This window comes from Leptodactylus fuscus, chromosome 3 (genome assembly GCF_031893055.1).
Source record: "Leptodactylus fuscus isolate aLepFus1 chromosome 3, aLepFus1.hap2, whole genome shotgun sequence".
Classification (NCBI taxonomy): Eukaryota; Metazoa; Chordata; class Amphibia; order Anura; family Leptodactylidae; genus Leptodactylus; species Leptodactylus fuscus.
Window position 1 is genome coordinate 46,928,697 of NC_134267.1, and position 20,824 is coordinate 46,949,520.

At 43.4% G+C, this 20,824-nt stretch overlaps 1 protein-coding gene across 1 annotated transcript in view; it reads right to left on the reverse strand.

Annotated features, from left to right (window-relative positions):
• The window catches only part of MTHFD1L (methylenetetrahydrofolate dehydrogenase (NADP+ dependent) 1 like), a 128,796-nt gene extending 108,227 nt beyond the window's left edge, over positions 1 to 20,569 (reverse strand). The window contains exons 1-8 of the mRNA XM_075267508.1: positions 20,326 to 20,569; positions 13,451 to 13,535; positions 12,592 to 12,642; positions 10,686 to 10,739; positions 8,467 to 8,585; positions 7,835 to 7,935; positions 5,693 to 5,832; positions 3,073 to 3,166 (exon numbers count right to left, since the gene is read on the reverse strand). Of these exons, the coding sequence (XP_075123609.1) occupies positions 3,073 to 3,166; positions 5,693 to 5,832; positions 7,835 to 7,935; positions 8,467 to 8,585; positions 10,686 to 10,739; positions 12,592 to 12,642; positions 13,451 to 13,535; positions 20,326 to 20,486 (805 nt within the window). The 5' untranslated portion in view covers positions 20,487 to 20,569. The remainder of the gene's footprint in view (positions 1 to 3,072; positions 3,167 to 5,692; positions 5,833 to 7,834; positions 7,936 to 8,466; positions 8,586 to 10,685; positions 10,740 to 12,591; positions 12,643 to 13,450; positions 13,536 to 20,325) is intronic.
• Between the last annotated feature and the right edge of the window lie 255 nt (positions 20,570 to 20,824).

Below are 20,824 nucleotides of genomic sequence, written 5' to 3' on the forward strand. Positions count from 1 at the left end.
TTTGGAGAAAGAACCGCTTGTAATGGTAGTAAATGGCCTGTATGAAAACGAACTGATATACAATATAAGTCAAAAGAAATACACATGTCAGTGTCCACTTACTAGCGGAATATTATGCAGATCTATTACATAGCTTCTAATGACTTCAATGAAGAATAGCTGTATATAGAGCTTTTGGGGACTAGTCAAATACGTACAGCGTATACATTGCGGCACAAATTGACTAAGTTGTACAGACTTTTACTCTATTAAACCCATTACACACCCACACGCTAATGTTTGTCATAGTCCGATATCTAAAGTGCAAAGATTCGATTCTCCAAAGCCAATAAATAAGATGCATGAATACACTGCAAAATTCCTTGTCAACGCAATAGTTATAGGCAATATATTCACTGCACACTAGATAAGTCTAAGGGTCCATTCACACGGAGTAACGTGCCGCGTGATGTGGTACGTATACGGCGTGTGAGACTTTGAGCGCCGTATACGCTCCCATTGATTTCAATGGGAGCCTGGATCATATACGCTACGTTATTTTGCGGCCGCAAGATCACGGCCGCATAATAACGCAGTATATACGATCCAGGCTCCCATTGAAATCAATGGGAGCGTATACGGCGCTCAAAGTCTCACACGCTGTATACGTGCCACATTACGCGGCATGTTACTCCGTGTGAATGGACCCTAATTAACATATCCAGGCATCTTGACAGGAAAGTCGTGCCACATAAGACATATGATGGACACCAAAGATGATCCCATTGACTAGGAGTGTCGCTCAATTTTCCATTACGGTGTCCATCAGCACGCTGCACTATTTTCTCTGTGATTGTTGATGGAATCAGCAATAGAGGCTCAAAATGGAAACTTCAATGCAGACATGTGCCTACTCTTATGAAACGTATGCTACTACCAACTTTGCAATACAAACACGTTTATGCCGTTGTTCAAATTTGTTTGAGCACATAAAAGTGCAAATAAAAGTATAGCCTACATGTCTTACTAGAGAAGAACATAAAGAGAGCGCCCTCTATTGGTTTGTGTGACTGAGACTGTCTTCCTAATTACATCATGGAAGATAGACTTGCACATTCTCAGTGAGCGCCCTCTATTGGTGTGCATTCTGGAGGCACTGGCATCCTAATTACATCATGGAAGTCAGATTTGCATATTCTTCCCATGTAGAGAACAACATGTGAGTTTTACAAACATGGAACCATTTAAATCTAGGATCGACACTGTAGTCTGAATGCATATCTACTTTATACATCGTACATAAGATCCAACTAAATTTCACATGATAGAGAATGTGTTGCTTACATCTGCACTACGCCTAAACAGAAGTCGGATCTTGTATAAAACAGGAGGACCAGAGGATAACGGAAGGAGACTGAAGACCGAACAATGCCGCCATCAGACTCACTAGGGGCATTATCATAGGTCGCCTATCAACGCATCTGAACGCAGAAGCTACAACTGAATTCTAACTGTGAATAGAAGAGTTTTACTTGTAGACCGGAGTGATGAATGGGGGATAATGGTGGAGCTATTGGGACACAAAAGATTTCTTTAGGCATTTCTTAGATTTCACTGTAATCTGAGAATATATGAATCACTGAGGAGGAGAATAAAAGGAAAAACTGCTGGGATAGGTTTCTTTCCTGCACATTGTCTATGTTTAATGTTCTTTGGGCCAAAACCAGAGCACCTAAGGAGTCCAATAAACACTGAGAAGAACCAATATAAGAGAGATCAATTCCGCAGAAAACATATATTAAGTTTTGACTGTGATGACTTGTACAGAACAGCTATAAAATCCCCTGAAGACTTTAATATACTGACTGCCAAGTACCTATTACTAAGTGACATATGAGCGGTTCTGTCTCAGCATGTGAATGGTAGATATCCGTAGTGAAAATGTATGGCACACCTATGACAAATACTAAACATAGCAGCTGGATTAGCATAGCAGATGATCAGAATACATTTTGCAGAAGCCAACACATTTTAGGATTGTAGCACCATCTAGTGGTAAAAAAGAAAATCTATTTCAGAGAATAAGGAGAATTTACTAAAGTTTTTTTTTTTTTTTTTTTTTTTTTTTTTTTTTTTTAAATCTTATACTAAAATATCTGCCAAGCAGGGGAAGGGGATTCAGGGGCATATACAAATTACTTGGCAGCATCCATGCCCCAGACAACGTTGTCTAGGACTATGATATTGATTGTTGTGCCCTCTTCAGTGCTTACCAAATTCAGCGCTGTACACTGAATAGTGGCTGTGATCGGTACTGCAGTTCAGCCCCACTCTTTTGAATTGGGACTGAGCTGCAGCATGTCCATGTGACGAATAGAAGTGAAGTTTAGAAAATCATCTCAAGCCCTGTAAGGTATTGTGCCTATCTTTATATATGGTATTTCGCGCTGACAGACTCCCTTCAAATGGCTTATACAATGTTAGGGTCAGTGCACACAGATTTTTGGCGCCAATTTTGACGCTGAATCTGCCTCAAAATCAGCGCCAAAAAGGCTCTGTGTGAACTGACCCTTACTGCCAAACAAAGATTTACTCACTTAACCCATGATCTAAACTGAAGACTGCACAGTTGTGCGCAAAACTGCTTATTTACCTGCAATGCTGTGCACCCATTCAATTTTCAATATGTAAATCATGACGACTACATGTGGGTGTGGATTTCAGCCACAAGTGGCCATTGCTGCATAGGACTATGCCCTAATCCACAGGTGTCAAACACAAAGCTAAGGGCCACATCTGAAGTGACCTGTGGTAATGACCCTTTGAAGACAACGATAAAGCTGATGTGGCCCTTGACGAAAAAGAGTTTGACACCCGTGCCCTAATCTATGCCATTAGCAGGTAGATGTGCTCTATTGTCCCCGGTTTTCCATGTCCGCCCACAGTGCGCTGCCATGTTAACTACTATCTGAGAACTATTAGATACATGTGTAAACAACATTACTAGATGCCAAACTTTAATAGTCGTGGAGATTTTATACTAGCCATCTTAGACTTAATATATTACAAGAAGAACATGACATGGCCACTCACCTGAGAAGATAACAATGGCTCCTGGCTTTATCCAGTTGACTGGAATGGCCTGAGGTTTAGCACTTCCAATAACAACTATTTCAGCAGCAGCAAGCTAAAAGGGGAAGAAACACAAAAAACCCCAAAAACAAACATATTATTCCCTGACAGAGACCATATGTACTTACTATTATCATGCCACATAAGAGTTAGTAACTTTTACAGTACATCGGCTACTACTACACACACAGACAAGTCTGCAAAATGTATCACTCATAAGGCAAGACTGGTGCCAGGTGTTAGACTGACACTGATGGAGGACCCTAAAGAAAGGCCATCAATTGTAAAGTATCACAAAAAGAAGTTTGCATAATGAAAACGCTTTTTTTTAACAAATAGATTATTCATATTAGATACATAAATTAATAGGATTTACGCTAATAAAATTACTTCTTGATTGAAGGAGTCAGTCAGATCATATAATATGAAAGCATGGATATTAGAGATGAGTGAACAGTGAAATATTCGATATTCGATTCGAAAAGCCCCTCAATATTCGACTATCCGAACGAATGTCGAATCCCATTATAGTCTATGGGGAAAAAAAAGCTTTGTTTAAGGGGAAACCACTATTCGACTAAGTCACCAAGTCCACTATGACACCTTAGCAAATGATGACAACACCTCTGGAATGCAACTGGGACAGCAGGAGGAAGCATGCCTGGGGACATCTAACATGCCCAAGTCCCTGTATTATACCACTAATAATGCGGGAGCTGACATTTTCCCATAGGAATGCATTGACCAGCGTTGATTGGTCGAATGCTATACAGTGTGCAACATTCGGCCAATCAACGCTGGTTCTGCCGGAGGCTCGTCTGTGAGGAGGCGGAGTCTAATATCAGTCCACAACAGTCTCCATTGTGGTCCGATCTCAGGTGTAGCAGATATGAGCGCACAGCTCTGCTACATCTCAGGTAAAGCAGAGATGAGCGCACAGCTCTGCTACACCTTAGATGTAGCACCATATGCTAGTCGGGATCGTTGGCAGCTTGCGTTATGTGGGAGCTGACTTTTTCCCATAGGAATGCATTGACCGTACTCTTGTATGTATCTCGGGCTGGCAAGGTCGCAGCACTTGGAAGTCAAGGTATATAGAGCTCCAAAGAGCTGTTTTAGTAAGATTCCTACCTAAATAAAGCTAATTCCTAGCTAACCCTGCCAGTACATCTATCCCTGTCTAGTTCACAGTCTCATATGAATCGAATCTGAAATCCACTATTCGTATAAAGTGGAGGACACCTGGTTTAGCCAGCCAATTACTTTTTCCGATTTTTTTTCGATGCCTACATTGTCCTAGTTCCTTTCCCAACTCCCCTGCACAGTTATTGGTGTAAAAAAAAAAAAAAAAAGTGCCAGGGAAGGTGGGACGGGAAACATTTTTACTGCATTTGCCGCGTAGTATTCGCTTAGAATCGAATATCTTGAACAGCCTGATATTCGATCGAACGTTGTTCGCTCATCTCTAATGGATATATCATTTCTGCAGATCTGCTCCAAGGACATAACTTGCAAGAGCAGCAGCAGCTACTAAATAAATATTGGACTTTGCTTCACTTTAGCCATGATTTGGTGAAAGTTAAAAATTTACAAGTGTACACAAGAGAAATCCAAAGTCAGAGCTAATGTACAAGAAAGGAAGAAAAGGAAAGGGCAACAGGGATTCTATTGTCCCTAAATGGCAATGAGGAAAATACGTGAATAAATGAGATTTATACCAGGGAAGAGCAGTAAAGGATAAAGAAGTACACAACCTAAGGCCTCCACTGGGCTCACTTACTTAGGAACTAGACACCGCTCCTCTGCATAACCTGCATAGCATAATACATATTGTTCTGTGCAACAGCAGAGTGATGCCAAACCCCATTACCTAGAGATGCAAAATGCTGCAAAGGCAAGACACATTTTTTTTTTTTGCAGAAATGCAGTTTTTTGCTGCATATTTTGCTGTATTTTCTTGAGCCAAAGCCAGGAGTGGATTGAGCAGAAAGAAGTACATATTTCCTATATACCTAATTCCTCAAAACCAATCAAATCCATAGTTAAAATTTTTACAGGTGCAAAACTGCAACCAAACTGCTACAAAACCTCATTTAGGTTTTGACATGGTTCAAGGCATGACACATTCACCAAGAGGTTTTTTCATTATCCATAGAAATAACAGACGTGTGGCCACTAAAGATTGTATGTAGGCTACCATACAGAGAGCTGCAGACGAAATTGCAAAATAATTAGAAGTATATATTCTCAATATTTTATAGAGCACAATTCACCACATGCATAAGGGTAGGCCATCAATATTTGTTCTTGGGCAACTCCTCTAAATTCACTGGGTTTGTTTAGTCATAGAAAAAAAAATTACATTTTATAATTTAACATATTTTTTGTGATACACCAAGACACATAGCATATCAGTCTGACCATGTGTACAAAGCGTGTAAATAGAGAGTAAGAGAGAGGGTTATGTAATAAGGCCAACAAGGCCATATGTATTCAGGAAACAGGCTATAAATATATAAGATCTTTACATAGCAGCCACACTGAATAAACAGATGACTGTACAGCTGTTCTCTGGCTCTACCTTGTTCTGCAGCTGCTGGGACTGCCAGGAACTGACCAAGGACACTGCACCTTTCTTCTGGAGCAGACATTGCAGAGGAGCCTCCAGGGAATCTTCTGCTCCAACTATTAACACATTTTTCCCCTCTAATGAATTCTGATCTGCAAAATAAAATGGAGCAGTTACAGCCGGGTGCACTAAATCTGAACAAAGATGACCAGCAGCTAGACAATGGATCCGAAAAAAGGACATCACATGCACGTCATAATGAACATGGAGGGTCTTGTCCGGGATCACGCAAAAATTGAATGTAAACCATTATACAAAATACTTAACTTTCTAATACAAGGAGTTTCAGTTTAAGACTATCAAAGCCTGTTGCCAATGAACTAAATAATTGTGTCTAAGGCCGGGCCCCACATGGCGTAAATGACACAGTGTGATCGCTGCATTTTATAGTCTCTACAAAGTGGATAGTATTCTAGGGAATCTCATCCATGCATTGCAATAAAAATACACACAGCAGTTTTGGAAATAACAGCATGTCAATTATACCTACGGAAACACCAGCAGTTTCCCTATAGGTATAATGGAAGCTGAAAGTCCACAGACGTTTTCTTTCTGTGAAAAGCACTGTGGGAAAACCGGCAATGCATTGCAGCCACCGTTTTTCCTGCATCGCTTTTTTTGCTGCGTCACGCTATGTGGTGCTTTAAATGGTCTTGTCATACACCAAGTCCACCACCTACACCTGAACAGTCAATTACATTTTTTTTCTGGTTTACACTCCTCTTAAAGAGGACCTTTCATGTCCTTGGGCACATGCGGTTTTATATACCGCTAGAAAGCTGAATTCAGCGCACTGTCGGTTTTCCTGTTACATGCCCCGGGGAAAAAGCCATCAGTGCTGTTACCGAGAGCTCTTCACTGTTAGAAAAGCGTTTCTGACAGTCTGAGGAATGTCCCTCTCCTGATAGTTGTGTTCATAGCGCTATACTGTCAGAGAGGGCGTTCTTTACCGCCCAGCGATGACGCTGAGTGGTGAGGAACACGCCCCCAGGACGGGCTCATGTGACGTCACACAACTAGGCCGAAGCCTGCCCAGAGCCTGGAGAAGTAAGTAACACAGTTTTTTATGTTTCTCACGTCTCCCGGGCCTCCAATCATTATACTCAGGGGTCTGCAAAGACACCCCCCCCCCCAGAGTATAATAGACTTTGTGGGGCCCTGCCAGGATCGGTAAGTAAATAAGGCCCGTTACCGGGTGGAACAACTCCAACCGGTAACGGCCTATTAAGAAAAAAGAAAAAAACGCGGCGGTAGCGGCTGTCACCGGGCCCCTAAAGTCCCGGGCCCTGTGGCAGCTGCTTCCGCGGTAGTTACGCCACTGCCTGCAGGTGAAACTGTAACTTTATTATGAATGTGACAGGTTTCCTTTAGAATGATACCGCGTAACAAACTACAGCTGTGTGGAAGAAGGAATAGATACATGAAAGATACATTTTTGCCCTCTGAAACACCATGGCTCACATACACATAAATATAGACATGAATCCCAGCCTTAATGACACTGATCACCCAAACTATGGACATCACTGGTCCTTATGGTTTTAGTGTATGTTCACTTGCCTTTAAAAAAATATAATACACAAAATCCTACCATACTGGGAGTCAGTAACAGATTTTTGCCTTTAGCTGATTATTATTTTTTTGACTAGATGAAGAGGCATCTCGACCCATCTTCGGGAAGATTGCAAATCCCATTGTAATTAAATGAAGACAGAAAAAAACCCACAATATAGTTTCTGAGACAGTTTTTCCAGCTCTCATGCGAATCCCATCCCCACTTTGCGGAAAAAAACGTTGAGGTTTTGAAAATCGCAGCATGTCAATTATATCTACGGAAATGCCGGCGGTTTCCCCGTAGATATAATGGTAACAAAGTCTGCGGAGGAAAACTCCATGAACTTTCTGTTCAAAGCGCTGCGGGAAGAACCGCAATGCATACACACGTGGTTGTTCCCGCAGCGCTTCAGCGCTGCATTTCCAGCCCGTGGGGCCTTAGCCTTACAATTGCTTTTTTTTTTTTACCGCCATCCAGGATCTACAAGTCTTAAATATAATATAGCAATACTCATGGTATACAGTACCAATAGACCTTACCCAATTGTTCTAACAGCTGAATAATGCCAGTGGCAGTGGGGGAGATGAAGCCATCCTGGGCATTGCTACGGATCATCTTTCCCAGGTTAACATCAGTGACCCTAAGAAAAAAAAATAAATTACTCTCCATTGATATTACACACATGACTACCTTTCTTCACCACTACAATGAGAGGTGAAACACTATGAAGGCATAAATGCAAATTTGCAATAGATTATCGCAATTCTTCATCTGCACTTAGGATGGATTTAGGCTACAAGTGAAGAAAAGGGGGGGGGGGGCGAATTTTCACTAAACAGTGTGTCATCAGGACATCCCATGTCCACGGCCCTAATTAGGACATATATCGTTTCTATCCATTTAGATGGAATTATATTACAAGAATGGCCATTCATCTGAAAGGATGCCGTTGTGTAATGCTACAAATTACACAGCAAATACTGCAGGGAAATTGCCTTGGTGGCCATGGCTTACACTTGCAAAATCGGAAGTTTGTTCAGGATGCTGGAAGCGGACATGGGGGATGATGAACTGTCCACCCCAAGGGCCATATTTTAAAGGGAGACACAACCTCTGACCGTAGCTACATCATTCAGGCATACATTCAGAAAAATATGATAATGTGCAATACCCATCTACATCTTTGTCCGGCTGCACTGCATTGAGCACTTTGTTGCTGGGCTTTACCAAGTTAAGGACCACTCCATGCACATTTGGGTCCTCATTAAGTTTCCGGATTTCATCAATAATCTAGATATAAAGATGTTGAATCAACTTATGTTGAAAAAAAACAAACAAAAAAACCCTGTAATAACAACATCATATAGGCGAAGATTCAAGATTGCAGGTCAGACAGCATTCAGAAGATCATGGTCTGTCCAGGAAACACAGTCCATATGCTGGCCTCATATCCCAAACTAACCGTGACCATGTAAGTGAGTTATGATGCAGGGATTTCCTGAATGGCCCGATCACTATTGCATCAAACTCACACTATAGTAAGGGGGCATTCACACTAGTGTCGATGTCCGACAGCTAGTGTCCGCAGAAGATTTTAGCATCGGACACTAGCTGTGTCCGTTACAATTTGCATTATTTTAAATGGGACATCATGTAGTGTCCTTTAGTGTCCATGGGTGACCTTAAAGGGATTCTATCATTAAAAATCTTTTTTTCTGTGGCTAACACATCGGAATAGCCTTTAGAAAGGCTATTCGTTTCTTACCTTTAGATGGGATCTCCACCGCGCCGTTCCTTAATAATAGCGGTTTTTAACGGTATGTAAATTAGTTCTTTGGCAGTGATGGGGGCGGGCCACAGCGCTGAAAATGCAATGAGGGCGTCCCCACCGCTGCCCGAGAACAGGATCCTGCGCCGCTTCTATCTACTGCTGGATCCTCCCCTTCTTTCTTCGTCTTTCTTCGGCGGCTTCATCTCTGTCGGCTCTAGTTCCGAGGCCGCAATTGCGCGCATAAGCAGTCGGCTCTACTAGTGTCTCAGTGGCAGAGCCAACTGCGCAGGTGTCAGAAGAAAGACGAAGAAAGAAGGGGAGGATCCAGCAGAAGATAGAGGCGGCGCAGGATCCTGTTCTCGGGCAGCGGTGGGGACGCCCTCATCGCATTTTCAGCGCTGGTGCCCGCCCCCATCGCTGCCAGAGAACTAATTTACATACCGGTAAACACCAGTATTACTAAGGAACGGCGCGGCGGAGATCCCATCTAAAGGTAAGAGATGAATAGCCTTTCTAAAGGCTATTCCAACGTGTTAGCCACAGAAAAAAAGATTTTTAATGGTAGAATCCCTTTAAGTGTCTGTTTACAAAGATGTCTGATTTTTCAAGCGGACAGCTAAATCCTAGTGTCCGATGCTAAAATCTTCCGCGGACATTAGCATCGGACACTAGCTGTCGCCCTGCTTAACGCTCCAGCCATTTGGGAGCCAACAGAATAAAAACTCACTATGATGCAGGGAGTACCATTTACATGGCAGGGGTCAGTCCAAGAAACATAGCAGGGAGGTAGCCCAGGTTTCCCAGAAGGAACACAACCTCAATACATACTTCTAAAAATTGATAGACAGAATCCAAGCTGCCGTAAGCACTCTGGAGAAAATTTGTGAAGACTGGAAATTTCAGTGTGAAATAAGACTCTGGCTCACAAGCCCTGATGCAAAATACATGCATATGAAAGCAAACTAACAGATAAATTCATATAAATGGATTGCAGGAACAGAAGAATATTTGTGACCGGGATGGTTTTATTTTTCCTCCCATCAAAGAATCAGTTCCTCGGTTATTACCTTACATATTACATAAGGCCACCACTATATGCAGAGACACCTGGACAGTGAACGTTGCTTTTACCAAGCACAGGCGTTATACAGAAGATTGTGTTGCCCTTTTAAGAGACAATTCTTAGCCACACCTTCTGATGTACAGTGAATGAGCATGCTGCGCTGTGAGCTGCAGAGCACACGGAAGCTCAGGCAACGAGACAAGCACATGTTATAACACAGTCATGGCCAGAAGAGGAAACTGCTAAAAGCTAGTATTCGACACAGCAAAAAAAAAACCTTGGCTCCAACGCATTTCAGTCTTGTTTAGTTTTCAGACGAAAGATAAAGTCCTGCATGCATGTTGAAAATAAGGAAAGTGGAAGAAAGCTTCAGTCTTGTTTTTACATTACAGTGAATGATGACGGATGCAGACAGAACCTGCTCCAGTCTGTTATACTAATTATGCTTTCAGTCCACTGACCTAATATGGATCAGAGCAATAGACTGAAATTAAGCTCATATCTATCCAAGACAAAAAAACAAAACAAAACTAAAACATAACCTTAACACACTCACCTCTTCATCACTGCTCTCTTTAGATAAACTTATGTAACGCACGTCCACTCCAAGCTGTACAAACAAAAAAAAAAAATGCCAAAGGATGAATGACATCTAAATCAGATTTATAAATAACTGCAGTCCCAGTGTTCCAAAATATGTGAATAAAGTCCAAGGCCTGAGCTCGAGTCAAGAAATTCTGTCCATTCTATTGGCTAAATTTACTGGCACAAAGCCAGCTCAGCTTAACTAAAAAGGTCAGTTCATCTGAGCTCAGCTGTACTGGAGCCAATAAATTCGGCTGATAATGGACAGTTTCCCTGACCGAGCGGTGTGAAGCCAGCTTACAGGGGTTGGTCAACTTTCAGAGATTTGAGAGACATTTATTTTTTATTTATTTTTTTTAGAATAAAAAGAGAAAGTTATACAATATTGCAATGTACTTTCTGAATCAATTCCTCATTGTTTTCTAGATCTCTGCTTGCTTTCATTCTTTCTGCTTACTCCAAGTGGATAAAAATCAGTCCGTGGTCATGTGACATACAGTCCATAGTCATGTGATGGACACAGATGCACGGCTCGTTATAGTCACAGCACAGTAATCAGACGTCTGATAACGAGCTGTGCTCCTGTGTGTGCATCACATGACCATGCACTGTATGTCACATGACCATGAACTGATTTTTTTATCCACTAGGAGTAAGCAGAATGAATGACAGCAAGCAGAGATCTAGAAAACTGAGGAATTTATTCAGAAAGTATACTGGAAAATTGTACAACTTATTATATGAAGAATAACATTGGTCTCTCAATATTGGTCTGACAGTGGCCAACCCCTTTAACCACTTCTGCACCACCCATTGGGTTTTTATGTCTGGAAGGTGGTTGTCGAAATCGTGTAGCTGCCGAAAGAGGGAGTCGGCTGTAACTTCAACCAGAGCTCCCAGAGAGAAGGCAAGGAAGGTTTATTACCGTCCCTACCTACTCAATCGCTGTGTAACCATCGCTCATTGAGCGCTGTAATCACCACTATGGGCTCCGCAATGATGTGGCTTCCCTCTGACCAGGCAGTCACGTGATCTGCTGTGTTAGAGCTGCTGGGTCCTACAGGACCAATAAAAAATAAATAAAATAGAAAAGTAAAAGAAAAAAAAAATGTATCAGAGGTTCTAGCCCCACGCCTGACAACGGCATTACCGTAACTGACAGGAAAAAGTTATTTAAAAAAAGTTTTGTTTTTTTTTCCTGCTATTAAAGAAAAAAAAAAAAGTGAAAAACAGGCACATTTTTTTTTTTTTTTTTTTTTATATTCCCGGATATTATATTATATATATTCCCGGATATTATATATTATATTTTTGTCATAGACAAAAACCCCACAGAAATTAATTGAATAAAGCAAATGAAAAATGTTATAGCCCTCAAAACTGTACACAAAAAAAAAAAAAAAAGTATCTGGCCCTGAACCGCAAAATGGTGGAAAACACAGAACAGGTGCAACTACGGTATTTACATTAGCATCTTATCTCTGTGTAGTCTCCACTCTTGGTTTTGACTTACTAATGCAAAAACACTGCCTTGGTATTATATACCACTCGAAAGCCGACAGTGTGCTGAATTCAGCACAATTCCTTGTATGTGCCCAATACTGAAGATATCGGTGTCGTTAATTTCAACACAGATATCTCCCCACTGTCAGATGAGGACTTCAAAGGTCCTCTTTAAGTTACTATTTGTAGGCTTTTCTCAGCCTAAACACAGGCCTCTTAGATAGAACAGACACTGTCAGAGTTGACCAACAGCTTTTCAAGATTTAATTGTTGCTGGCCAACAGCTTTTGAAGAGGTTTGGCCACTTTTAATATACAAAAATGCAAGTCTCTGAAAAACACCACAAGGATAAAACTGAATGCAAACAAACTCACCTCCTGAGCAAACTCTCTGATAGACTGCAACGTTGTATCATCAGTGTCTGCCTGCAAATGACAAGAAAAATCCAATTAAGTCTAAGGTTCCACGGGCCGTAATCGCAGCGCTAAAGCACTGTGGAAAGAACTGCGGCGTGAACGCACTGCAAATCTTTTGAATGAATGAATGAAATAGGGGAGGAGATGGAGAAGAGCCTCCTACCTCTAGTATTAGCCTATGATGCCTATTCCCCAAACTGGACCATTCAACCTGCTAACTTTAGCTGAACTGCTGCCAGGTGAAGGACCTGTAGATGCTTAGTGATGATGTCATCACGTATGATGAGTGTAGTATCTGCTTTAGAGTCCCAGCTTTGTGCCAAAGCTGATATTGGCCGGGGCCTGTGCCACACCAGCAGATGAGCTGCACCTCCCCAGTGAAGCCTGTCTCACAGTACTGCCCTATACTGTGGTTAGTGTGAAAACCCCTTTTAGGTAGAGGACCCGTATGGCATAAATGTTACAGTCTGGCGAACCCATCCACACATTGTAAGAAAATATGCGTAGCAGACATGCTGCGATTTCCAGAACTGTCAAGGTTTTGGAAATCGCAGCATGTCAATTATACCTATGGAAGTGCTGGTGGTTTCCCTATAGGTAGAATTGAAGTATGTGAAAGAGCTGCGGGAAATAAACTATGTGGAGCCTTAGACTAAAATAGTAATATTTTGAATTCTACTAAAATGCAATGTCACTCTACAGTTCAGTTCTCCAGCAGATATCGGTATGTGTCAGACACATGGTGCAAGCCTATCTTCATTAGTAAAACTGTCATATTGTTTATTAACAGAAAACATCTGGAAAGCCATGTACTTACCTGAATTATAGCCAGGACAGGCTTAAAGGCAGAGTTTTCTTTCCTCAAAGTCGTCAATGTGTCTTTTGAATGATTCAGTATGTTCCTGCGGAGACAGAAACAGAAAATGACACATCTATAACATTAAAAGAGCTGTGTGATAAAATACAGATTTTAGGTATCCCAAGGATTAGAAAATCTGGATTGTGTCTGAAAACTGTGGAAGCTTCCACTAAGCATAAACCCACACGTTACAATATGGTTTAAACCTTTAGGCTCAGGCCCCACAGCGCTGCGGGAAAAAACCCCAAAAAAACCCCAATACAACGGAAACGTATTGTGGTTTTCCACATAGAGCTTTTCACACAAAGGAAACCACTGCGGACTTTCTCCTTCAATTATATCTATATGGAAACCGCCGGCGTCTCCGTAGGTATAACTGACATGGTGCAATTTCCGAAGCAGCAACAGTTTTGGAAATCGCAGCATTTCTGCTGTGTGTATTTTTTCGCAATGTGTGGATGGGATTCGCTAGAATCCTACTCTCTTTGCAGGGACTGTAAAACACTATGATTTTTTTTCCCCAAGCAAACCATGGTGTTACATAGGGGTATTCCCACGTCGCATACTCACCAGTCTTCATTGCTGTAAAATCTTCTGTCTTCCTGCTTTGTTGCGTCATTGGTGGGCGGGGTTACACATGCAAAGCCAGCGGTGAGATGCCGCTAGCCCTGCGTGCACGCTCATAGACCAGTCTAGCCTTCACAATGCGAATACAGACCCGGCATCCGCCTCTCTCTATTACAGCGGATGCCGGGTCTGTATTCGCATTGTGAAGGCTAGACTGGTCTCACCGTCTATAAGCGTGCAGGCAGGGCCAGCGGCATCTCGCCGCTGGCTTTGAATATGTGAATACAGACCCAGCATCCGCTGTAATAGAGAGGCGGATGCCGGGGATGGTTAGACGCCGGCACAGATGCACAGATGCCTGCAACATCGCTATGCTCCTGCCCTGCATGAAGCCAGCAGTGGCAGGAGCTGTTCTCTTCCAGTTGTGTAAAACTAGCAACAACATCCCAATAATGTGGTGCTGGTAGTAAATTCTGAAGGTTCCAGGATTATTGAGAGATAATTCCACTTATTTCTCACTACATTATGTCTGTGTACATACTTTACTTATACGTCAATGCTTTTCCTTCCAGCAATCTAAAGTGAAAGCCCAGCTACAACACTTGTCATCTGAGCCCAGGACAGTAGCACACAAGCTCTCCCCATATAGAGCACTAGAGCATGCATGGTCTCTTCACTGTGTCTGCCCCCAGGAGCAACAGCTGCCATCATAGTGTAGACTGATCATTCTAATATTACTCAGATATGCAATCCAGCCCTACAGGCAGAGGGTGAAAGAGCTGCAAACATACACAATGCTCTACTGAGGGAAAGGGGATACAAAGCAAAGTAACATTTTTAGTTAAAAAAAAATTTTAATTATATTTTATCAATAGTAATATATAAAATGCCAAATTCACTTCAATTTATCTCATACACTATAGAGAGTGTATTGGATTGGACTAGAGATGAGCGAGTACTGTTTGGATGAGCCGATCCGAACAGCACGCTCCATAGAAATTAATGAATGCACCTGGTACTTCCGCTTTGACGGCGGCCGGCCGCTTAACCCCCCGCGTGCCGGCTACGTCCATTCATTTCTATGTGAGCGTGCTGTTCGGATCGGCTGCTCCGAATATTACTCGCTCATCTCTAATTAGGACACATCTTATTCATGGAAATCAGGCGTTTCTTTCAGTCCCCATGTTATAGGTGCAGTTATCGAAAAGTGGGAGTGTTTAGGAACACCAGCCACACAGCGGCAGCCCACATAAAATTACAGAGTGGGGTCACCAAATGTAGAGCCACAAAGTGCATAAAAATTTCAAATGCTCTGCTGACTAGCAATTTGGTTATTTTATTGCTTCTATTGGAGACTGTAACCCAATATCAAATCTGTGTTTGGTAATCCGTTCGAGAAGTCCGCATGAAGACCCCCCCCCCCCCCTCCAAGTGCAATTGCAAGCGCTGTGCAGTTAAAGCACATGGATCCCCATAGACTATAATGGGGTCCGTGTGCTTGATGCGAGATCTCCGCATGGGACATACAGACATGAAAGTAGATTGAGAAGTACCGTATTTTCCGGCGTATAAGACTACCCCCAACTTTTCTAGTTAAAATATAGCGTTTGGGTTATTCTCGCCATATAAGACTACCCCTCCTCTGCGGGGTACCTCTTCTTAATGCATACATACCCCTTGGCATACTCTTTAATGCTTTTTTTATTTGCTTTCCAGTCCCGAACCATCTTTTCTTTAAAGGAAGGTTTACACTACCGCCGCTGTCCGCCCCGGGTTTCCGTCCTAAACCCCGGAGAAACTGGACAGGCATTTATTTGAATAGGTTGTAAAGCAAACCGCTGGTGTCCGTATGCGGCCTCTCGGCCTGGATAAACATTTTTTTTTGCACTGACAATTTGGCGGGGACAGATTTACCGTAGATATACCATTTTGGGGACTGTCTATTGCTTAGATCACGTTTTATTTAAATCAGAGGCAAAACAGTGAAAAAAAATGGTGGTTTGGCACTTTTGATTTTGACGTTCACCGTACAGGAAAAATATTTTATACATAGACTGGGTATTTTCAGACATAGGGGTAACTAATATGTATATGTATCACAGTAGTTTTCTACTTTTATATGTATTCTAGGGAAAAGAGGTGATTTAGACCTTTTTTTTTAACTTTTATTTATTTTAATCTATTTTATTAGCCCCCACATAGGGGGCTTCAACCTGCATTCATTTGATTGCAAGTCCCCATAGACGACAATACAAGTGAATTGCCATCTATGAGAGATTCTGTACATTACTATCGCGGCTGGTCATAGACAGGCCTGGGAGCCTTCAGTAGGAGCCCTGCAGGAGCTGGCCTGCAACTTTAAAGGTGTGGGGCGGGGGGGGGGGGGGGGGGGGGCCCAGGGGGTGTTTTAACACTTTGTGGATGGGAGGGGGGTGAAGTTTTAATGCCTAGAATCAGAGTACTTTCTGATTGCGGACATTAGAATCGGGCCTCCGCATACCGTCAGGGAGGCAGGCCTTATAGGTCAGTGTCATCATTGCGCGATAGGAAACATCCATCTTTACAGTACAAGACTAATCATATGTTCTGTCAGGGAAAGGGGAGAGGATTTCCCCACCGCTTAGTAATGACACCAAGCTGTGAAGATGCCCGCCCTGACAGTACAGTGATATCAGTAGCCGGAAAAAACGGCACCAATAAAGCTGTAACCATGGAATATATAGACAAAATTAAACTCAGTATACAAGTACACACAAATATACCACAGAGCAAAGTGAGAAATTGTCTAGGGTTTCTACCACAGTAACTGAAGCATGGCACACGGGATTTATTACTACAATCCCTGGTGTGGTGCCAAGGCAAGCTGCAACCTGGCAAGCACATCAACAGAGTATACAAAAGCTTAACTATGCCATAGGCGTCCAGCCAAATACTTACACTGCTACTTAAATGACATAACAGGATCAGTGATATAACATACGGTAACTATTACAGCTGTGCATACAATACTAATGCCAGATCATATTCTGATACAGATGTAGCAGAGTTAACCTGAACTTCTGCAGTGTCAAATCTCATCACAGAAGACAACTAAAACCAATGAGGTTGTTAGAAATGCTTTCCGCATTGACAATCCATTGTATTCTGTTTCTTCCAGTTGCAGAAGTTTGGTTTAACTCTGCTACATCTGTACGTGTCAAAGTCTGCAGAGGCATGGTACAGATTACAGTATTTGCTGTAGACTCTACTTTAGCAGGTTTGCCATGTGTTATTATGCTGGAGAAAGGCTATGTATACATATGATTCGCTGCAGAATCCCTCTAAGGGCTCCTTTCATGCAGGTTTCCATTTCCTGCACAAAACTGAGCAGTAGTCGGAAACCTGCAGGACTCTTTCATATCCATTCATTTGACTGGGTTTGAAAGATGTCTGGCCGTGAGCGCCGGTGAGTGTTTTATGCTCTCCGCCGCAAAACAGTTTTTTTAAAATCGGACACAGAGTCGGACATGCAGTACTCTGTGTCCGATTTTTAAAAAAAACGGTTTCGCGGCGGAGAGCATAAAACGCTCACGGCCGGACCCGGTCTGACAGCTTTCTGTCTTCTGCATGCAGAAGACGGAAAACTGAGAACGGACTCCGGGCACTAGTGTGAACCTAGCGTAAGACAGCAAATTGGAACAGCATGCCACGTTGTTGGCAGATAAAATGCCGGGCTCCCTGATGCACCTCATTACAGTCAAGGGTGTCAGTAATTTAAGGGATTTGGCATTTTTGTTATTTCTTACATGAACACAGCGACACAGGAGATTTTCAGGAATTCAGTTGTGCTACTGCCTCTGTACAGATACAGTATATGTATACTAATGGTACTGACTACATTGGCATGTCAGGGTTATGCTATTGTGTCCAGATTAGTCACCAAGTCAAAAAGGAGCCGACAGCAAACAGCTGAGGCCCGGTTTACATCTGCGCATGGGTTTGTGTTTGGGAAGTCCGCTGAGGAAACAAATATTTGGTGCACGCATCAAAAACCCTACAATTCTTGGCATATTAGCAGACACAAATCATCTCTGACTTATATGAGAATACAAATATGTGACACCCAACAGGAATTTTTGGCACACAAAGTAAAATGTAGTAAATTCTTTACACCATTTTAAAGTTGGTCTACTTTGCACAAGAAAACTGTGCACTCCGTGGCGAAACTGTTTTTTTTTTAACCGGACACAAAGTCGGACATGCAGGACTTTCCGGTTATAGAAAAAAACGGTTTCGGCGCAGAGACCACAAAACGCTCACGGTCCTGTTGGCACAAGACAGAAACCTGAAAGCGGAGACCGGGGCACAGACATGAACCCGCCCTAAGAAGTTAAGCTACATGAACATGTGCCCAGCTGGTAGTAACACAGCATGGACATCACATGGATATCGGAGTGTCACGCTAATCTCCATGGTATCATTCCATTCCTTCAGTAAGTCAGGGGCCACAAAAAAGACAGCTAAAGGACCTGTCCTGAGTTTTCCCCAGGGCTCCTACACACTGTGATAACACATGGTCAAGTGTGTGGGGCCACGGAAAAAAAAAAACAGGTCAGTGTTCTAGCAATGAAACACATGGCTAAAACACTGACAACGCAGAAAATTGTGCACACGGAGCCTGACGCTAGGTTCACACTAGCGTTCGATCTCCGTTCTCAGCTTTCCGTCTTCTGCATGTTCACCGCCACTCACGGCCGGACATCTTTCAAACCCATTCAAATGAATGGGTTTGAAAGAGTCCTGCAGCTTTCTGTCTCCTGCTCTGTTTTGTGCAGGAAACGGAAACCTGCAGAACGGAGACCGGGCGCAGATGTGAACGAGCCCTTAGGATGTGTTTCTGCATTCAGGTTATTTTTACGCAGTTTACAAACCAAAACCTGGTGTGGATTATAACGGAGAGACTTTGCTACTCCTACTCTATTCTTTTTTCATGTTTTCAGTCCATTTTTGCTTATTACTTCAGAAACTGCATCAAAAATCCTTAATGTGTCAAGATGACCCCAGGCTGAGGATTTTTGGAGTAGTTACATCATCCTTGTGACTCTTGAAGTGACTTGCCCAGTAAATTGTGCACAACCAAAATATGGATGTGAGCACAAGTGATCAGCACACTCAGAACAATGACACAAGTACCACCGTAGCAGCTGCCACAGGGCCATTACCTGCTGGAATAACCAAAACAGGCCCTGTTTACTTATCGATCCCCGTTCCTGCCCACTGCTGCCTCCGCTTCCCCTTCTGCCCTCCACGGGGCCCCAGGCAACCCATATCACATCGCTGGGGCCCCCTGGAAGAAAAAAGGGGAAGTGGAGATGGTTGTGAGCAGGAGTGACGATCGGAGAGTAAGGCTGCGGGCCCGTGACAACAACTAAGGCTATTATTCCTTGGGTCAGGCTTGCGTCGTGAAATCTGTGAGGTCATTGAAGAAGGGCCGAAAACTGCAGGGAGACCCGCCGGAGTGCAGGACAGGTGAGTATCACTAGTTTTTAGGTTTGTTACCCCCTCCCCCCAGTCATTATACCCTGGGGCCTGGAAAGAGCCCAGAGTATAATAGTTCTTGGGTGGTGTAACCCAAAAATTTTGGGTTTTGCTGAACTCAAATTTTTTGCAACGAACAGCATTGGGGGCCACTGGCACATTATAGTGCGGGCAGGAGCCACTAGGGGGCATTATACCACTTGCAGGGAGCACCATGGGACATTATACTGTGTGTATATAGGGTGTTATACTGTGTGGGGGCCAGAAAAGGGGGGACTATGCCGTGTGAAGACGGAGCTACCATATGATGGAAGGAGGGGGGAGAACTTTCATGTGAATGGCCGGAGTAGTATCATGCTGCGTGTACAGGAGGGACCCCCAAGTCAACAGTTTGCTATGGGCCCAGTCTTGACTAGTTACGCCCCTGACTCAGAATCTCTAGTTACTGAAGTCTGACAAGTGATGCTGCCACGTGTAGTCCTGCACCACTGCAATCCATGACAAGCCAGGGAACTGCTCAATGTAAACTACAATCCCCACAAGTCTCGGCGAGTGCAGCCAAAAAACTTCCGATGCGAAGTTTCCACTGAAAGTTCTTCCCCCTCCTTCCATCATAAGGTAGCTCCCTCCTGTACACGCAGCAAGACACTACTCCGGCCATTCACAAGACTCCTTCCAATAAAAGCCCACCCACCATGTGACTTCACCCCCCAGCATGCCAACTCACATGTCCGTGCCATCTCTCCTACCTAGTCAGTGCCCCGTGCAGCTCCCCTGCGCTCCTCCAAGCCGAGGCTGAGAACGACAATGAGCGGGTTATAGAGAGTGGTCTCCTCGGGTGTCCATGGCTCAGGCTGCCCCTGCAGCTGGGCAGGCTGTGGTACAGGCGGCGGAGAATCGGCCAACGCATGATGACAGCTAGTGAGTGAGAAGACAGCACGGAGCGCCACTTACTACTACTGAGAGCAGGAGTTGGCGCTGACCGCCGGTAACTCCTCCTACAGTGGGCGTGGCTTTGGTGGCCAGCCTGTTTTAAAAGGGCCCCGTGTAGACTGGAGCTGCCCGTGGCAGATGTGATGTCATAGGAGGGGCGGGGCTCCTGGATGACAGCTCAGTGATCTATAGAGGAAAGAGCAGCACAGCCCGCGGAGCTTGTGAGGAGAGACCGGGGATGTTATTACATGGGACTGCATGATGGACGGGGCAGAAAGACCAGAGATGTGTTGGCGCTATACAAATAAGCAAAAT